At 40.0% G+C, this 21,266-nt stretch overlaps 4 protein-coding genes across 4 annotated transcripts in view; all 4 read left to right on the top strand.

The window, feature by feature from the left end:
• Nucleotides 1–18,975, top strand: part of LOC111188756 (zinc finger protein 665-like) — a 427,711-nt gene extending 408,736 nt beyond the window's left edge. The window contains exon 3 of the mRNA XM_049477571.1: nucleotides 17,100–18,975. The gene's annotated coding sequence lies outside the window, so the exon portion shown is untranslated. The remainder of the gene's footprint in view (nucleotides 1–17,099) is intronic.
• Nucleotides 1–21,266, top strand: part of LOC125801445 (zinc finger protein 239-like) — a 173,482-nt gene that overhangs the window by 24,407 nt on the left and 127,809 nt on the right. The gene's annotated exons all lie outside the window — the stretch shown is intronic.
• LOC125801539 (gastrula zinc finger protein XlCGF49.1-like) overlaps nucleotides 1–21,266 on the top strand; it is a 143,742-nt gene that overhangs the window by 66,450 nt on the left and 56,026 nt on the right. The window lies entirely within an intron of this gene.
• The window catches only part of LOC125801664 (zinc finger protein 271-like), a 102,210-nt gene that overhangs the window by 68,330 nt on the left and 12,614 nt on the right, over nucleotides 1–21,266 (top strand). The window contains exon 2 of the mRNA XM_049478457.1: nucleotides 14,773–15,566. Coding sequence (XP_049334414.1) covers nucleotides 14,892–15,566 — 675 coding nt within the window. The 5' untranslated portion in view covers nucleotides 14,773–14,891. The remainder of the gene's footprint in view (nucleotides 1–14,772; nucleotides 15,567–21,266) is intronic.

The following is a 21,266-nucleotide window of genomic DNA, read 5'->3' as shown; positions in this document are numbered from 1 at the left end:
AGCCAGAATCTTTAAATCTGTTGCTGCACAGTTTGTTGCTTATCTGCTAGTTCTTCATCAGTGCCCATGGGATGCTGCCTACTTGATGCTGAACACAGGATGCTGCCCACATGATGCTGGTTGATGGAGCATTTCCTGTCCAGCAGTGACAATGAGGTGTTTAAATTCTCCAGAGGCACTGCTTTGTCGGATCCACTCACACCAGCACAACTCTCAACACCACCATGTCAGTGTCACTGTAGTGTTACGAATAACCAACAAGCCACATAATAGCTGCTCTGTGGTGGTCCTAAATTGTATGCTATACAGTGCAGCTGTGTCATTCTCATCTGAAATATTTTCAGCACCCTGTTGACAGTGAAGATGCAGAATGACTTCTAATAGCATTATTAAATATTAGCTATGACCATGACACAAATAGCCTTCCCCCTGCTGAGGGGGTGATAAGAAGCACTATCTGTAAAAATTAAGAATAGAGCATTACAGTACAGAGAACAGGTGTGATCTAACAATCAAACACTTTAACAATCAGATGCACCATTTGACCAGCCTCTGCAAGTGCAAAGCTATTATTGATAATGTACCCTTTATTTCATCTGGAACATTCCCAAAAACTTTATATCATAAGTAAATAATGATTCATATGATAGCTAATCAATAATTCAGGAGATATTTACCACATTTAAGTCTAAAAGAAATGTATAAAATCTATACACTCTGGCAACTAGTTTAACTAATTTAAATATGAGGATTAATGCAGTGAAATAATACCTAACTCTGCTGGTGAGTGGGACAGATTAATGTATAATGTATTGTGATATACATTATTGAGAAAATGGCACACGTGATGAAACTGTCTTTCATCAAGACCACCCCAGAAAAAGAAGAGCATGAGTTCCCTCTGTTGCACAGAATGAGTTACCAGCCTCAGAAACCACAAGTTAGCAGCATGCCATATAAGAAATAATAATAAAAAAAATCATACACTTTTAAGTTTACATGATTCCTTGTGTATTCGTTTATTTACAATGTAGAACCCAAAATAAATGAGAAAGTGTTTCCAAACTTTTGGCTGGTACTGTATATATAGCCTATTTTTTGTGTAATCTGTGCATTACAGTACAGCATTTGTATGTCGCAGAAAAGAACAGGCCTAAAAAGTAAACATTACAAATTAACCAACAAACACACACACACACACACACACACACACACACACACACATATATATATATATATATATATATATATATATATATATATATATATATATATATATGTATATGTATATATATATATATATATATATTTATATATATATATATATATATATATATATATACATATGTATATATGTATATATATATATGTATATATGTGTATATATATATATATACATATATATATATATATACATATATATATATATATACATATATATATATATATATATATATATATATATATATATATATATACGTATATATATATATATACGTATATATATATATATATATATATATATATATATATATATATATGTGTGTGTGTGTGTGTGTGTGTGTGTGTGTGTGTTTGTTGGTTAATTTGTAATGTTTACTTTTTATATATATATATATATATATATATATATATGTTAATACAGCCATTGACTGTAATTATTTAATTAAGTAGTTATTATTTGTGCAGTGCTAAGCAGTCTTCTGTAAAAGTCTGTCACAGTACTTATACATATGTGTTTTTACAAATTTACTATATATATATAAGGCTACGCGGTGGAACTTCTCACAAGATATGCGTAAATTTAGTGCAACATCGGCTTTATATGCGTATTTCACGTGGCACACAGTGTTTCTTGAACAAACAGGTAGGGGGATTGGCGTACGAGAGCACATGTGGGCGGTGTTAGATATGGGCGGGTTTAGATATGGGCGGAGTTGGATGTGGGCGGAGTTGGATGTCCAACTCCGCCTTCCTACAGGCTGCAGCGAGACGTACTTGTCTCTTTCTTTAACACGCTGTTCTACATTCACTCCTACACCAACACCACCTTCACCACCTTCAGCATGTGCAGCATTTACACCGCCAGCACTGGATCTTCTAGCTCTGCTCAGCAGTTATGTGTCGTTGGAGAACGATGCAGCTCTAAGCGTCGGCTCTTTGAAGTGAACGATTCCACAATGGGAGCGTTTTAGGATCCTATTTGGGATCCGTTTTTTTTTTCCTTCAGTATGTCGCTGTCTCTCCGCCTCCCTGTCGTTGCGCTTGTGCTCTGCAAAGTGTCGCAGAGCCCACAGTATTTTTACAACGTCATTTTTTTTGTCCTTCGGTGCCTCGCTGTCTCCACTCCACCTATGGAGCTAAATTAGTGCCAAAACTACGCAAATAAAGAAAATGCGCTTCCAGCGATTCCCCAGAGCATTAATTTACACTGATTAAGGTGTTTAATACATCTATAATAATCACCACTCTACCATTTTATATCCGATTTACACACGGTTTGATTTGTTACAAACAGCAGAGATGTAGTTATGATATAGGAAGCTGTTACACATTACAAATATGAGCTTTCATGCTGAAATATTTTATATTATGCTCTTTAAAAAAGAGAGAAATAATATTAATCAGTGTTTAAATTAATTAGATAGATAGATAGATAGATAGATAGATAGATAGATAGATAGATAGATAGATAGATGAGTAATCATATCGACCTGGTCATCACCACACAGCCTGCCTCACTCATCCTGACAGAAAAAAAACCTAAAATATTAGCTTGTAAAATGACCCAGTGGTGTTATAGCAGAATAACACACCTAACGGTTAAAGTTAACTATATAACGAAAAGGATTAACCATTACAAACTGTGTGTACATTATCCTACCATTTAGGCTATATATCAACAACTAATAACAAATTCATGTTTTTAGGACATTCACGCTGTTGGTAGTATGTGATGTTTGGAATTGCTAGCTAGCTTGGCTAGGTCGCTAGCATTGGCTTGATAAGGTAAAGGTGGCTAAACTGTAACTTACCTTTAAAAATAATGTAATGTGCCCCTATATCCAGTTGCTGTATCCTTTTAACAAAACTGCTTTTGTTGTTCAGTATTTTTCTACATTGTTTGTGACGCATTAAAAAAACATGGTGCATGCTCCACACAGTATTTTTATGTACAGATTTACAAATGTGTTAGCAATAGTAAAATGTTTTATGATGTGATTTTGTTTGGTGAGAATAATGTCATGATACAACCCAGCAAACATGCCCACACTGGGCCAATGAGGTTGGTGCGGTACCGCCCCCATATGGGCAGCCCAAATCGGACCAATGGGTATTTGCACATTGGGCCAACAGAGATTTGTAGAGCTCTAACACTAACACACAAACACACACACACACACACACATATGCCCTCAGCGGAAAACCAATTGTGGCCCCAAATTTTTAGAACTGTGCAATATTGAACAGAGAACACTTTTCAAGGAAGAAAATTTAAAGCTGTGCTATTGGCACTTTGACATTTTTTGCAACTGGCTGTAAAACAATTATATAAATAACACAATTTAAAGTGTATAGTAAATTAATACATTTATTACAAAGTATCATGTTTAAAAAAAAAATAAAAACAACACACAACAGTATTTAAGTAAATTAAATCCCAAATTTATATTTTAGCATGTAGATAAACATGTACTGCATAAATATCTCCATTTGCAAAAACAGTATTTATAATAAACGGTATGATATAAATATCAAACATAATACAAAATAACAAAGAATTATACAACTTAAATTAAAAATATATATATATATAATATATATATATATATATATATATAAACATCAATAAAACAGCAAATCATATTCTTGAATAAATACTTAAATGCACTAGACTGATGTAGTAGATGAATAATAAACTGATACTATTATTGCTACTGGAACAAATGTCACAGTTTAGCCTTTGTCTGTCTTCTGTTTCTCCCTCGTTTGGTCTCTTGTGCTCCTGCCCCTCTGTTTTCCTGTCAGTGTTCACAGCCATGTGCTATTGTTGTTGTTAGTATTTGTCTCCACCCTAGCTCCGCCCCAGCCCTGCCCTGTAGCATCAGTGTTCTCACCTGTGTCCTGTTTGTAACCCCGCCCCCTCGTCTTCCTAGCCCAGGTGTTTCTCACTCTCCTCTTGTATTTAAGCCCCTCTGTTAGAATGTTCAGTGTCGAGTCTTTTGTATTTTGTATGCTGTATCTTTGTATCCCTGCAGTCCGATTGTAGCCTAGTCTTAGTTTCTTAGTCTGTGTTTCTTGTATCCTCGTCTTAGTTTCTTAGTCAGTGTTTCTCAGTTTATATTATCCAAGCCTTGTTGTTTTGCGTTACCCGTGTTTTGTTTGTTTTGATTTATCTTGTTTGTTTAAAATAAATATTATCTTTGCACTTACGTCCTCCTCCTTCACACCCCTCCGACTCCCGTGTAACATAAGACTCGACCCAAATTATGGACGTAGCAAGGTGGCAGGCTACGAGGAAGGCGGACCTCGAATATCTGCGGTTCCTCGCCGAGCAAATTCGGGGAGATGAACCGCTCCCGGCGCCTCTCCTTGGCTTGGAGCTCGTCAGCCCAGCTCCAGCTAAGCTAGCTAGCCTGCTAACTCCACCGCGCTCTCAAGCCCGGCCGCCTTCCAGCTCTCAAGCCCGGCCGCCTTCCAGCTCTCAAGCCCGGCCGCATTCCAGCTCTCAAGCCCGGCCGCCTTCCAGCTCTCAAGCCCGGCCGCCTTCCAGCTCTCAAGCCCGGCCGCCTTCCAGCTCTCAAGCCCGGCCGACTCCCAGCTCTCAAGCTCGGCCGGATCCCAGCTGTACAGCCCGGCTGGATTCCGGGTTTTCGACTCCTGCTCCGGAAGCAAGCTCCGGTCCGGTGTTTTCAGCCACGCCCACTGCTGAGTCTGCGGTTCCAGTCCGGATCTTGGCGGCAGCCGCACTCTCAGCTCCCGCTGAAGCGGCTTCTTCGCCAGCAGGACCCACCGCCTCTGTTTCAGCGCTGCTCGCGGCTCCGGCCGCCTCTGGATCAGCGCTGCTCGCGGCTCCGGCCGTCTCTGACTTTGTACCCGCGGTGCCTGCCGCGCTCACGCCAGCAGGACCCACCGCCTCTGTTTCAGCGCTGCTCGCGGCTCCGGCCGCCTCTGGATCAGCGCTGCTCGCGGCTCCGGCCGCCTCTGACCCAGTTCCCGCGGCCCCGGCCGCCTCTGACCCAGTTCCCGCGGCCCCGGCCGCCTCTGACCCAGTTCCCGCGGCCCCGGCCGCCTCTGACCCAGTTCCCGCGGCCCCGGCCGCCTCTGACTCTGTGCCCGCTGTTACCCCAGTTCATGTGCATGGGGGTCCAGCCTCTGCTCCTGTGCCTACTCCCAGGTCACGAGCTCCTAGACCCGCCGCGCCTGCTCAAGCTGCACCCGCCGCGCCTGCTCAAGCTGCACCCGCCGCGCCTGCTCAAGCTGCACCCGCCGCGCCTGCTCAAGCTGCACCCGCCGCGCCTGCTCAAGCTGCACCCGCTGCTCCAGCCTCAGCTCCAGCTCAAGCACCAGCAGCTACCGCTGCTCCAGCCACAGCTCCAGCTCCAGCACCTGCTGCCACAGCTCCAGCTCCAGCACCTGCTGCCACAGCTCCAGCTCCAGCACCTGCTGCCACAGCTCCAGCTCCAGCACCTGCTGCCACAGCTCCAGCTCCAGCACCTGCTGCCACAGCTCCAGCTCCAGCACCTGCTGCCACAGCTCCAGCTCCAGCAGCTCCCGCTGCTACAGCCTCAGCTCCAGCTCCAGCAGCTCCCGCTGCTACAGCCTCAGCTCCAGCACCAGCAGCTCCCGCTGCTACAGCCTCAGCTCCAGCACCAGCAGCTCCCGCTGCTACAGCCTCAGCTCCAGCACCAGCAGCTCCCGCTGCTACAGCCTCAGCTCCAGCACCAGCAGCTCCCGCTGCTACAGCCTCAGCTCCAGCACCAGCAGCTCCCGCTGCTACAGCCTCAGCTCCAGCACCAGCAGCTCCCGCTGCTACAGCCTCAGCTCCTGTGTCTGCAGTGCCTGCCGCTCATGTGGTACCCACTGCCTCTGACCCTGTGCCCGCGGCTCCGGCCGCCTCTGACCCTGTGCCCGCGGCTCCGGCCGCCTCTGACCCTGTGCCCGCGGCTCCGGCCGCCTCTGACCCTGTGCCCGCGGCTCCGGCCGCCTCTGACCCTGTGCCCGCGGCTCCGGCCGCCTCTGACCCTGTGCCCGCGGCTCCGGCCGCCTCTGACCCTGTGCCCGCGGCTCCGGCCGCCTCTGACCCTGTGCCCGCGGCTCCGGCCGCCTCTGACCCTGTGCCCACTCCCAGAACTTTGTATACCCCCAGGCCTGCCCCAAGGCCCCCTGTCTTTGCCCCCAGAACTGTGCCCAGGCTGGCTCCTTGGACTTCCGTACAGACTTTCGCCAGTCCTGGGCACCCACCAATGTTTGTTCCCGTGTCTCTCCCTGTCCTGGTCCCGGTGTCTGTGTTTGTTCCCATTCCTGTCCCCGGTGGTTTTCCTGTTCCCGTCCCTGTCACTGTGTTTGTGTCCGTCCCTGTCCAGGTATTTGTTCCAGTTCCCCGGTCCAGTTTTGTCCAGCCCCCTGTCCAGTCTCAGCCCCGTGTCCAGCCTCCTGTCCAGCCCTGTGTCCTGTCCCCTGTCCAGTCTCAGTCTCCGTTCCCTGTCCAGTCTCCGTCTCCTGTTCGGTCCCCTGTCCAGTCTCTGTTTCCGTCCACAGTCCAGTCCCTACCCTCTGTCCAGTCTAAGCCCCTAGCCCAGTCTATGTTCTCCTCCACAGTCCAGTCTCTGTCCCAGTCTAATGTCCAGTCTCCGTTCGTGTCCCCTGTCCAGTCCCTGTTCCCTCTCTCTCGGCGCCTCTGGTAGTGGCGCCGTTGAGGGGGGGTAATGTCACAGTTTAGCCTTTGTCTGTCTTCTGTTTCTCCCTCGTTTGGTCTCTTGTGCTCCTGCCCCTCTGTTTTCCTGTCAGTGTTCACAGCCATGTGCTATTGTTGTTGTTAGTATTTGTCTCCACCCTAGCTCCGCCCCAGCCCTGCCCTGTAGCATCAGTGTTCTCACCTGTGTCCTGTTTGTAACCCCGCCCCCTCGTCTTCCTAGCCCAGGTGTTTCTCACTCTCCTCTTGTATTTAAGCCCCTCTGTTAGAATGTTCAGTGTCGAGTCTTTTGTATTTTGTATGCTGTATCTTTGTATCCCTGCAGTCCGATTGTAGCCTAGTCTTAGTTTCTTAGTCTGTGTTTCTTGTATCCTCGTCTTAGTTTCTTAGTCAGTGTTTCTCAGTTTATATTATCCAAGCCTTGTTGTTTTGCGTTACCCGTGTTTTGTTTGTTTTGATTTATCTTGTTTGTTTAAAATAAATATTATCTTTGCACTTACGTCCTCCTCCTTCACACCCCTCCGACTCCCGTGTAACAACAAAGCCTCTGGGGTGGGTTTCCCGAAAACGAACAACCTTAGCGAATAACGAACGAACTAACGAATGACGTGAGTAAAGAACGAGCCAGTTCTGCGAGTGTTTCCCAAAGAGCTTCGCAACGTGAAAATTAACAAAGGAGGTTAAAGAACGTCTTTGTTGAATCCTCCCCTGAAACAGCGCACTCAATCGATCCACACATATCGATTATTATGCAGTATTTATTCAGTATTACACCCTAAAAATGTAAAAAAGTGTTGTAATCATCAATATTATACATATTTTGAAATTTAAATTACAAAAGGATGTACTTTGGCATTAATAAAATACTCCTACAGATACATATGGCTAAATAAATAAGTCATATGTTTATATATAAATGTTTAATAAACATTAAACTTTTTAAAAAACTATTATTGTTAATATACATATATATTATATTAATAGATATTGTACTAATATTATTAATAGTAATATTGATAATAATATTAATTTATTATTATAATTATTAATAATATAAAAATAATATAATAATATAAAAATAATTATTGTTCCGTATATATTGTTGTAAAAAGAAAATGAAAGATGGGTTACCCCCATCCACCATCCGGGGTACAACTCCCCTGCGTGTTCGTTTTGATGGAGAGAGTCGCAGACAGGTGGAGTGGAGTTGAAAGCAAATCAAGTATTTATTACAAAGTACTGAATTCAGGAGAACCAATACATACAAGACAGTTAGCAGCCATCAAATAGTAAAAGTTCTGACCCCCCTCTGATCTGACTCCATGTTTATACCCCAAATGACGTGAAACCTGCTGATGAGGCGTTGCTAAAATCATCTCATGTTAGTATGCATAATTTCACGTGTTAGTAATCCGTTTCACGTGTCTGACCGGACCACTAGTGCTTGGCCTTGACTGTTTCCAGCCAGAACTGAACATTGTGGCATTATCTGTGTGCGTGTGCGTCACTCCCCGCTTTGAAGAGCTGCAGGTTTAGGGAGGCACCCACACACAGAGAAGGCCGCTTTGGTCTAAGAGCCTCCTCTGTATCAATTTAGTTCATACAGAGTGCACCAGTCGATGATTGATGGCCGTTAGTTGTGACCAAAATGCCTTAAGCATGAGCTAAACAAGTCACACAATGGATTTCTTATGTTATATGTTAATGTGTTAGTGGCGCGTGGTTAGTCCGCCATACAATAGATCCTATGTGTTAGTAAATGCCTTATGTATCATGTGGGTTAGTTTGTCATATAATAGAGTCTGTGTTAGTCACATGCCTGATCAAGCAATGTTTAACTATATGTGTAAAGAATATATATTGTGAGGATTGGATAATCTTCTATATAAATGTGTATAAAATACAAGGTTTCACACAATGATTATGTAATTATAGATGCTAAAGTTAAGTAAATATTATTGAAGGATATTTGTCAACACACCCAAGGTATAATAAACGTTAACTCTTCAATATACACACACACACACACACACACACTGTAAAGCTCCAGCTCATCCTAAATCAACATCTCAGTTGGGTTTAGGTCAGGGGATTTTGAAGGCCATGCACCTCTTTGTTAACTAGATAATTCCATATGCGTCAATTAATTGTTTTCATAGTTTTAATATTAATCGACAATGTAAAAAAAATAAATAAATAAAAAATGAGACGTGTCAACTTTTGACTGGTATTTATATATTTGCGAGCTGACACACCCCAGAGTTTGCCCAGATGAACGGCCACAATGTTGGTTAGAAGCACCTAAATAAAGAATAATATTAAATATTACCTGCACATTCACCGATACCCTTTACAATACGTGTAGGTGTGAGTAAAGACACTGCAGGCGTCCCCTGCACCGGACCTACAGTACCAGGAATTTTCCCAATAGCATGGAAATATATTGTATTGTGCTGTAATTCCCGGGCTGGTGGGAAGTGTATATAAGTGTGTGTATGCCACATAACAGCCTGATTACAGAATCCACGGACTTGGTGACTTTGCAGCTTTGCTTAGACCGTGAGCATCATCTGCAGGAATCTGGATTTTTAATAATTTATGGGTTTGATTGGTCAATTCCAGTATGCCCAGTTAGACTACACAGAGAAAGTTGGCATTATAATATAATATAATATAATATAATATAATATATGATATAATATAATATAATATATGATATAATATAATATAATATAATATAATATAATATAATATAATATAATATAACTCATTCACTCACTTACTCACTCATCGTCAACCGCTTTATCCGTTAAGGGTCGCGGGGGGGTGGCTGGAGTCTATACCAGCCGGCATCGGGGGGAAGGCAGTATACACCCTGGACAGGCCGCCAATCCATCGCAGGGCAGACAGACACACAGGCACATCCACTCACACACTCACACCTAAGGGGCAATTTTTATCCGACATCCAATTAGCCTGAACTTTGGACTGTGGGAGGAAACCGGAGCACCCGCAGACACAGGAAATAATATAATATAATATAATATAATATAATATAATAATATTAATTATTATAATAATAATTATATATATAATATAATTGATTATAATTAATAGTAACATAATATAATTGCTTCAACCAGGGAAATTATAATTTTTCTCCCTCAAAATTGGCGGTCCCTGGTGTTTAAGGTGCTGAACTGCAAGTAGAGATCCCCTAAAGAAGCTCTTAAGAATAACGACTGGGTGAGGGCACTCGTTAATCTGCGAGCGAGTTTACGTAGTACTTTAGTTACGCACGGGTTTGGGAAACACTCTTTAATTAATGATCAATCTTAAGTACGAGTTAACGAAGTTCTTAGCGTAACGAAGCTTTCAGGAAACCCACCCCTGATCTCTATTATTAATTTTATTCCTCTTGCTTGTAGACTTGGAACCAAAATGTCATCCCAATCAAACCAGTAAAAAAAAATTCTAATTGAATATAACATTAGTTTTTGCATTAAGGTTTTTATCTCACAGCAATAATAATGAAGGAGAAAATAGATGTACTTTACATAAATAGAACAGATATAGTTAATCATATCAAAAATGAATATTGTTTATGCATTAATATAGCATAGATCATAAATTAACTATTTTTTTGAAGAGACTGCATGAGACGATGCTTCCGTCCATCTGAACGGTCCCGTGCATTCCAAAGCCAAACCTTTGCAACCTGCTCGATCTCTGCATCCTTTGGTGGTGGCATGATTGATCTTCTCACGGCCTCTTAAAATGATAATATAGAGATATGAGAATGCAGTCAGGTAAATACTACATCTGTTAGTGTCTTTTCATGTACAATGCTTAATTTTAGAGAAATTTGCAGACTGTATTTGATTACAGTGATTCTTATATAGTGATAGTTATTTGAATTTGAATTTCTTCAGGCTATTCATGGTGAAACATAAATAGCCTTTACAGTCACTGTGTGTGACTGGTAGTTACATTCTATAAACATGTGAGGTGGCCGATATCAGGATATCAGGTTCACAAAAATACCAAAACTTTTTAAAATGATATCTTTCCCTTAGCTTAACTGGCTATCTTTGCATTAGCTTAACTGAATATCTTTCCATTAGCTTAACTGGCTAGCTTTCCATTAGCTTAACTGGCTAGCTTTCCCTTAGCTTAACTGGCTATCTTTCCCTTAGCTTAGCTGGATATCTTTCCCTTAGCTTAAGTGGATATCTTTCCCTTAGCTTAACTGGCTAGCTTTCCCTTAGCTTAACTGGCTAGCTTTCCCTTAGCTTAAGTGGATATCTTTCCCTTAGCTTAACTGGCTAGCTTTCCCTTAGCTTAACTGGCTATCTTTCCCTTAGCTTAAGTGGATATCTTTCCCTTAGCTTAACTGGCTAGCTTTCCCTTAGCTTAACTGGCTAGCTTTCCCTTAGCTTAACTGGCTATCTTTCCCTTAGCTTAACTGGCTATCTTTCCCTTAGCTTAAGTGCATATCTTTCCATTTTCCATTTCCCTTAATACTTCCCTTAGCAAGCCATTGCTCCCTTAGCTGGTTATTGTTGACATACTTGGATATAAAGTTAACTTACTTAACAGCAGTCTTTCTCCAAGAGCCGAGATAAGCTGCCAACTTGGGAGCCCCTCGTGTTATTTAAATGTGAGGTAAATTCTCATTCTAACTTAGCACAATGCTAACATTTTTTAGCACAATGCTAACTTCAACATAGCTACCCTTATAATGCTACAATAACCTGAGAGTGGTAACTGCATTAGCACCACATTAGCGTATCTTAGCAAAAAATAGAAAAGCGTATAGTAGAACAGAAATTATAACTTACCTTTCAGTCACTTTGACAGACCAAAGTCACTCACTGACTTTGCCTTTAAGCTTGATCATTGCTCTGTGGTAAAGGCACGTGCAGGGAGGGGGGAGGGGAGGGGGTGGATTCGTTGGTTACATGATCCTCACAATTAAATATCACATGCAAAAATAAAAAAATATGTAACTTTTATAACCTTGCTGGCTTACACAAAGTGTATAGTCAAGCACAAAAACATTTATAATTTAATATTTTTATTTATTTATTATCAGCACTACCAATAATAAAGGTGAGATTATGAATCAGCACCATGGAGCAAATTCGTAGCTATCCAAAATATTAAATAAAAATATTTTTATAAATAAAAATGTATAGCTATACAGTATATGTCTTGAAAAATATGAGATGTTACTACGTGTGTGTGTGTGTGTGTCCCTCCAAAGGTCTCTGCACAACTCTGCTGTGGTACCTTGATTTTTCTCCACTTTTGGTTTAGAAAATCTTTCAGAGCTGATGCTACATTTCACACAGTGTTGCTCCTATCCACTAAGCTAGCTAATCTACCTAGCTCTCACAGACAAAAACAATAAAAAATATTCAGATACCCTTCATATGAACTTGTTATGACACAAACTTTCAGATTGTAAAATATTGAATGGTAAATTTGGGCTGACCCAGAGTAACCTAGCATAGGATTTGTGTGGGCATGCTCACATATGTGTGCGTGCTGCCCACATATAACCCACAATGCCTACAGTGTGTAAATGGTGCAGGCTGAATTAGGGCTGACCCACAGTGGCCCTGCATGAGATTTGTGTGCACATGCCAAAGTGCAGGTTGCCGACATATAACCCATACCGGGTATGAAATGGTGCAGGCTGAATTTGGGCTGACCCACACTGGCTCTGCATGGGATTTGTGTGGGCATGCCAGAGTGTGGGTTGCCCACATATAACCCACACTTGCCCTTCAGGGTGTGAAATGGTGCAGGCTGAATGTGGGCTGACCCACAGTGGGCCTGCCTGGGATTTGTGTGGGCACATCAAAGTGTTGGCTGTCCAAATAATTCCCACACTGGGCCTACAGGGGCATTAATGCACTGGACCAGTTTAGGCTAGCCCACAGCGGCCTTTTATAGGATTTGAGTGGGCCAGCCAATGAACAGGCTGCCCACAGAAAACCCATGTTGGGCCTGTTTGGAATTTTAATGGGCTAGCCCCTGCCCACAGTGCCCGCACTTAGCCCACGAAGGGCCGATGTGTAGCTTTTTGCTGGGTAATAATGCACTCCATATATGCAGGATTAAAGTAAAATAAATTATACTGGACATAAACATATATAAAATGTCTCAAGAAGATATAATAGGAAATGAAAACAGTGTGAATTTTTCTTTTGCTTAAAACAGCAAGAAAGTACTACCTTGAATGTGATAATTAGGGGTGGGTGATATGGCTCCATATTTCAGGGTAATATAGTTCATGATATTCAAAAATATTGGCAACATTATTTCTTACGATATTTATGGCATACTGCCTTATTAAAACAGATTAATGTCATTTCTGGAGCTGTGATTGTATGCAGATAAATTATCCCATAAATGGTCCTACACCTGAATAAAAAAGTAATATTATCTAATTTCTAGAACATAAAAACAGGAAGGGGTAGGTCGAGACTCTTCATCAAGCATATACATTTAATACAGGCTTTTTCTGCTTCCGGTCACTGAAATTATTGTATTGAAAAACTAAATATTTGATTATAAAAGGTGAGGGGTAGAGATATACTGCAAGTCAGAAAATTACAAAGATATTTATAAGATAAAATGAGATACACTTTGTTAGAGCAGTATGACATATTTACAGCTAGTGCTGGACGATATGGCCAAAATTTATATCACGATACATTCCTTAATTTCGGTCGATACAATATAATTTCGATATCGATATAAATATTTGGAAGGCCTCAGAAAAACTGTTAGGAGTCCCTGCAATGGAAATCTGTACCTATTACTGTCTTTAAAGCCTCCTCTCATAAAAAACTGTATAATACTTTAGAAATTAAAAAATGGTCAGAATGAATTAATGCTCACCTTTATTTGCATGTAGCAATATAAAAACATGACATCTCTGTCAAACACAAACCAATAACCTATTTACATTTTACCAATATAAATAACTTTACATTACAACAGAGGCAGAGCTTCTTATCCTTTTGTTAACATATTTAACAGATCAAAACAAAAGTGCCTCATCCAGGATAAAGAATGCAGAAAGCCTTCATTTATATAAAAGGAACACGATATCACCGTCAAATAAACAAACCTATATCAACTATAAATAACTTAGATACAACATAAACTACATAAGTGCTTCAGCCAGAATAAGGAAGATATTGTGTGTAGTGAAACTGCTTGAGGTGGTGGAACAGATTAGATGCATTACCGTTGCTAGTCAACTCCACTTTCCGGCACAATTGGGAGCAAGCTGAAGTTTATCAGACCTTTGAAAGCCGAACCACTGAATTAGACCTGCCTCCCTCAACTATCTCTCCTGTTTAATCACTTGTGGAAGCATCAGGTGTGCTCATTCTGCATCTAAAATCTAAAATTCTGCATCAGGGCCGAGCCTAATCGAGGAACTCGGTTCGGCCGCACTGCGCTCCGCTCGGCTTCATAGCGGGAGGTTCTAGGTGTGGACCGGAGCGCAGCCGAGCTTCAAGTTTTAGTAGTATGGATTATAGTGTAAAGTGTGATACTACTAAAGTAGTAGTATAACACTGTATTCAGTGCTCAGGACAGCAGCAGTGTTTCTGCTACATACATTTTGCAGCTGCAGCCTGCTGACAGTCAAGATACAACTACATATTAAAATGTCTGTGAATTTATAATGGGATAAAAGTACTGAAGCCTTTATTGTAGTATGAAGGTGTCCCAGTAGTTTTCTCCATATAGTGTAACTAATGTAGGTAGTTCTTTTTGGTTAATTGACCTGCTTTTATTTTAATACGCAAAAAATGTTTTCTTTGTTTTTCCAGAATAAACAACCAGGATATTTAATAAAGAACAGTGTTAAACTGCTGAAAGAGGTGAAGCACAAGCCATCCAGAAGAATCTCCTGAAAACGCAGAAATTGTTTGCTACATTTCACAGACAGATGGAGCCAAGTCCCAACATGGAGAAACATCAGCACTCTGTCAAGAGTTTTACTAAACAGAGTGATCTCAAAAAACACCAGCGCATTCACACAGGAGAGAAACCACATCACTGCTCAGACTGTGGGAAGAGTTTTACTAAACAGAGTGATCTCAAAAAACACCAGCGCATTCACACAGGAGAGAAACCGTATTACTGCTCAGACTGTGGGAAGAGTTTTACTGAACAGAGTACTCTCAAAAAACACCAGCGCATTCACACAGGAGAGAAACCGTATCACTGCTCAGACTGTGGGAAGAGTTTTAATCAACAGAGTCATCTCAAACTGCACCAGCGCATTCACACAGGAGAGAAACCATATCACTGTTCAGACTGTGGGAAGATTTTTACTACCCAGAGTGATCTCAAACAACATCAGCGCATTCACACAGGAGAGAAACCGTATCACTGCTCAGACTGTGGGAAGAGTTTTAATCAACAGGGTAATCTCAAAAATCACCAGCGCATTCACACAGGAGAGAAACCGTATTACTGCTCAAACTGTGGGAAGAGTTTTACTAGACAGAGTGATCTCAAAATACACCAGCGCATTCACACAGGAGAGAAACCGTATCACTGCTCAGACTGTGGGAAGAGTTTTACTTTACAGAGTGAACTTATATTACATCAGTGCATTCACAAGAGATAGAAAAGTATCCCAAATCTGTTCCTCTGCCATAAAAAATGCAAACCTTAAATCTTTCAGACAGCCAAAAACACCTCATCATGCACAAAATCTTCACTCTGTTACAAGAACTTCATTTAAAAATGGCTTTTTACAGGTTCAGAAAAATGAATTTTATCCAGAGATGATGTTTACTGAATTTCATGCTGTGTTTTTATGTATGTTTGTATACCTACATTAGTTAATGCCTGCAGAGCTCTTCAACACTTAGTGTTGTGTTTTAAGAAGTTTTTACACACAGAATCATAAATGGTACCACTAACAGCATAAACTAGGAACATACATTTTTACAATTTTTTCAGTGATATGCTGAATAAATAGTAAAGCGATGATGCTAGCTCAGAGTAAAATCGTATATTAAATCTCAGCATTAGCTTTAGAACTAATAATAAACAAAAGTGAGGATTTTATCATTCTGGGACATTTTTAGGTTTAAAAATTGAATATGCTTTGCCATAAGTAGGAAATGATCATTTGGTCAACTTATGTCATTTACAGCCTTAACACATTCTCAATTGTTTACATATAAAAACTTTCTTTATTTTTTCCTCCACTCCACGTTTGTAGTTTGTAGTTGGAGCGAGGGCACTGCCAGTGTTTGCTCCAGATGTTAGATTAGCATTACTTAGTCTTTTAAAATTTAGATGTCGTAGTTTAAAGGAGTAGAGTATTCTTAGGAGTAGAGAATATTCTTAGCTTGCAACAAAAGGCCAACAAAATCCTTTTCAGAGTTTAAAAAAAAAAAAAAAAACGGTCTAGCTGTAGTTTCCATACTGAAAGCAACACTCAGCAGGCTATGCAGCAGTAAGACTGCAGGATCCTTGATTCCCTCTACTGCACATGTGTCAAACACAAGGCCCGCGGGCCAAATGTGGCCACATCCAAGCGAGAGCTTGTAAGATCTTAGTGTCTATAATAAATAGGTCAGAAGCGTTCTTTGACCAAAAACTACATTTCCCACAATGCTTGATTGTATTACCCGCGAAGTTACGGCTTACTGCCACTACACGGCAGTGTAGTCATTGATGTGGAAACCCTGCCGGAGGGAAGGCGTAACTTCGCGGGTGGAATTGAGACATACAAACGTTTATCCCATAATGTCCAGAAAAAGAGAAGCTGATGCAGACGGACGGCTGTGCTTCAAGGCGAAAGACAGGTATGACTTTTGTGTTACGAAGAGTGTTACTGACCAAAATAAACGCTTGTTAGGAGAGATATAAGTTCTGTGTAAATATTTATAAGACAATAGCTGACAAAATCTGTTTTAATGACGTTAATAAACATCACTGTGATAGCGCTAGTCACAGTTTCACCTCAGCAAAGGACGAGGACGTGAATCACTTATCTAACCAGCCTTTACTGATTTCTGCCCCCAATAACCCTTTCAATAACCTCCAATAGCCTTTAATAGTCTTCAGTAGCCTTCAACAGTTTAACCTTGCAGCTGTTGTGTGTTCTAAACTCCGTAGTTATAAACATCCTGAGGTTAGCAGCGCGCTAACTGACCTGTTTATAATGTAATCCAAGCAGTGACTCCGTGACGCTGCTCTAAACTGCTGCTGTTAGCTGCTTGGGCTGAAAGATGAACTGTAGAGAGCTGTATTATCCGGTTAGTGGGGTTAAAATCTTTATTTTTTACACAGAAGAATTTTAAAAACTGTAAAAACGCTCCAGACTGGCTGAGCTGAGCCCTGTAGCCCGTGGCTGGGCTGTAGCTCTGATTCAGTAAAGACTGCGGGCTTGTGCTGCTGCAGCTCCGACTAGTGGTTGTATGAGGAACTGCTAAATCTGAGGAAATGCTAAATCTATCACATGTTCTTAACAGCTCACAATGTTTAATTTTATATTTATTAAGCCTTATTTCAGTATCAAACGTTTTGATCAAAGTTAATATAACTTGTATTTTATGTCATTCCTATTCACTTGACTAGTTTGGTTCTTGATTGATGGAGTTTTTGGATTTCATAACATGACAAATTAAAAGGATTTATGTTAATAGAGCAACAAGCAACATTTTTTCCATGCAACTGTAATATTTGATTGAATAAATAGTATATTGAGAGTTATTTAACATTAAGGAGTAATTACATTCATTTTATATTACATTTTATTACATTTTATTACATTTATAAGTTACATCTGGCCCTCAGTGGACAGCCAATATGCCAATGTGGCCCTCGGCCAAATTGAGTTTGACACCCCTGCTCTACTGGTTTTCTCATTGGTCTATGGTTCAGTCAGTCTGATTAAAAATCTGCAAGTTAATCTACAGGGATATTTGGTTGTGTTGTGTTGCTAAAGTTATATACTCTGTTATCTTTTCCTTATTTGGTATCGTTTTGCTAAAGGGTTTTTTTTATATCTCTAAAGGTACTAAAAATATCTAATCCATTTACTTTATTGATTGTTTTATCCAGTACCAGCTATTATCGTTGTTTTACATCACCTTATGTATTTACTCATATTCATATCTATGTGATTCAATAAAAGGCTTTTATATTGCAAGATCTGCAATCTTATCTATTCTTTCAACTTAAGCATTTAGCCAAAAGCTTTTGTACACAGCCAAACATACATTCAAGCAACCACTATATACAGTGCCTTGCAAAAGTATTCGGCCCCCCCTTGAACTTTTCAATCTTTTGCCATATTTTGGGCTTCAAACATAAATATATGATTTTTTGGTTTGTTTTTTGTGAAGAATTAACAAGTGTGTAAGAATACGGAGGAGTTTTGCCTTACTATGTTCATTGTTCATTGATTAAAGGGTTAATCTGTGTGTAACAAAATCAGCATTTCACTTAATCAGTATGTTATTCAAGCATTTAGCACGATTCATGATGATTCACATTGTGACTTAGAATGTATGTATATTGTGTCCTTGTGCTCAAAGCAAGGCCGTTTTTCTTGCAACTTAGCATGATTGATTTTTTCCAGCAGAACCATGAGTTTCTGTACATGTAATCTATAGTCTGATAAGGTTGGGGTGACCGAGTTCTCGGCTGACGTATAGGATGAATAACTGCTTATCAGTATCAGGATCCGGGGGGGTGTGAGGAGCCTCCTCACACACTATTAGACTGAGGCCAGGCGAATGCCTGTTTTTATTAGACTCTGTCTAGGAAGAAGAGTAGAGTTGGGCGGGAGAGCTTCTCCCGAGAGGGACTACAGAGCCACAGGTCCTGTTCACACAGCCGAGAACTCTGGAAACCCCAACTTTTCTCACCTTTGGGGTTTTCCTCTTATTTTCACCTTTTTATTTCAATTCATTTTTCAATAATCTTTTTACTCAATTTTTGATGTATCCAAAAAAACTGTTTTGCTCAGAAGATTCTTTGAATAAAATCTGACGGAACTACAATTTTGGACTGGATCTCCTTTTCTTCTTTATGACGTATCATGCCAGATACATCATAATTCGAACAGTAGATCAATAATCTTTCAATCATGAAGTGGAACGAAATTTATTGGATACACATTATGCTGAGATACTCAGTATTTTGAGAACATTGGTATTTAACTTGTGTGAAACTGACACCAATAAATCCATAACTCCTGCTATTTACTTACATAGAAGTGTTTTTTTCTCAGTAGCTCAGTCGCTGTGAAGTGTGGAGGATAGTTTTGCAATATATTGATTATCGCTGAATCGCAGTTTTGAGATATCACCGTTATCGTTAATTTACCACTTTGCTCAAAGGTGCTGAAAAAAAACTTGAAAATGGGCCTTGAAAGTGCTTGAAAAGTGCTTGAATTTTACCTTGTAAAAGGTGTTTGAACCCTGTGTTTAAAAACCCCAGCAGCACTGCTGCACCTGATCTACATGTACCAACACAACACACACAAACACGTCACCACATTAGTGTCAATGCAGTTTTAAGAAATATTTATCACGAAAATAAAGCTCTCTGGCGCTGGGAATTAAATATACAGGGTAAAATTTAGGCTAATCGGATATGCAGGTGAAAAAATAAACTGTGAAAAAATATGTGTGTGAATATGTGTATGTTTATACCTACAAATCTCAAATGTAAATTGACATAATCAGTGTTGGGAAGGTTACTTTTAAAGTGTAATCCCTTACAGATTACTGATTACATCACTCAAAATGTAATTTGTAACGTAATCAGTTACATTACTTCAAGTGAGTAACGTAATCTGATTACTTTGGATTACTTACAGTATTGTTGTTTTTTAAGCCTGAATTAATGTAGCAACCACATATTGCATATTATTTTTTTATTTTTTTTTCCAATTAACAAATAGATAAACAAATAAAACAGCCTTTTCAATCACCCTGTAAAAATACTTATGAAACCATTTCATCAAACATTTTTATGAAACACTTCTATAAATTGATGATAAAATCATTAAAAACCATTAAAAACAAACAATGTAACAACAACTGTAAGATATCTCTTTGCAGGTTTGCCACTTTCTGCAGGTGGATTTTTTGCCAGGATTAGCTAGGGGTGTAAATCACAAGATTCATTACGATACGTTACGATACGATTATTTTACGATATGTCACGATACAATTCGATTCGGTTCAATACGATTTAATGTGATTACAATCTGTTCCTTTTTGTAAGAACTCACAAATGCAAACAAAATATAATTTTAATGTTTTATTATTAAATGTCAAATGCAGTGTAATCATAAACAGTAAACAATAATTCACTTCAACACTTTCATTTCCATTATTTAGGTTCCATTTTAAAACATCAAATGCAGAAGAAAATGTAAAAAAAAAAAAGCACCAGTTATATTTAGAGTTTACAATGTGTGTATGGATGTTGGTGATGAATAGTCAATCATTCTCTACATTTCCTGATTCAGTAGGGTCTTGACAAACAAATTAAAAAATTTGTAATTTATAGGACAAAGCATTGAAAAGTTACACTGCATTATATTAGGTGTCCACCAGGCGTCTCCAAAGTGTTCAAAACCTCTCCAGATTGCCTTTAATCTAATACAAAGATACACAAGTAAATCTGTCTCTATACAACCAGAGTTTGTAATATTTTTTGTTTGTTTGTGATAAAATAAATGAATGTAAGTCTACTTCAGAGTAATATTAACATTTTTTTGATGAAATGACACAAAATCACACGTATCCGCGCTGTGGGCGCACCTTTGTTCAGCAGAGGGATTTTGATGACAGCGGTGAGGCATGCCCCGCCCCCAGCCATTAGGAGACCAATCAGGGCAAAGTACGTACCAGTGTTTTCATCTAAGGGTGGACTATTGGTTGACATAGGTGTCAATCACTTTTGTGACCCTGGAGAAAGGCTATGACCTCATTTGATTGGATTGGATTTATCCAGCGCTCATGTTATTGGTTCAAAAGACGATCACTCAAGAAAAATAGTGGTTTGTGGACCAATGAAAACCACAGAATCTAGAAGAGGACATCCTTAGCTTTGTATTCACGTACAACTTTACGTGAAAATATTACATTGCGTGGTCGCTAGGAGCCTGAGAATATTACGTTGCGGCTGCGCTGAAAATAAACGCATGTTTGTAAGGAGAAGTAAGCAGGCGAATAAAGGACTTTATGGATATTTTATCTGCGGTTCAGTGCTGTATTGTGGATGCTGTGATAGTAAGTGAATTTTCTATAGTGTAATCTGATGTTATTTTATATACTAA

The sequence above is a fragment of the Astyanax mexicanus genome, chromosome 4 (assembly GCF_023375975.1).
Source record: "Astyanax mexicanus isolate ESR-SI-001 chromosome 4, AstMex3_surface, whole genome shotgun sequence".
NCBI classification, from domain to species: domain Eukaryota; kingdom Metazoa; phylum Chordata; class Actinopteri; order Characiformes; family Acestrorhamphidae; genus Astyanax; species Astyanax mexicanus.
This window is presented reverse-complemented; position numbering and strand designations above follow the sequence as displayed.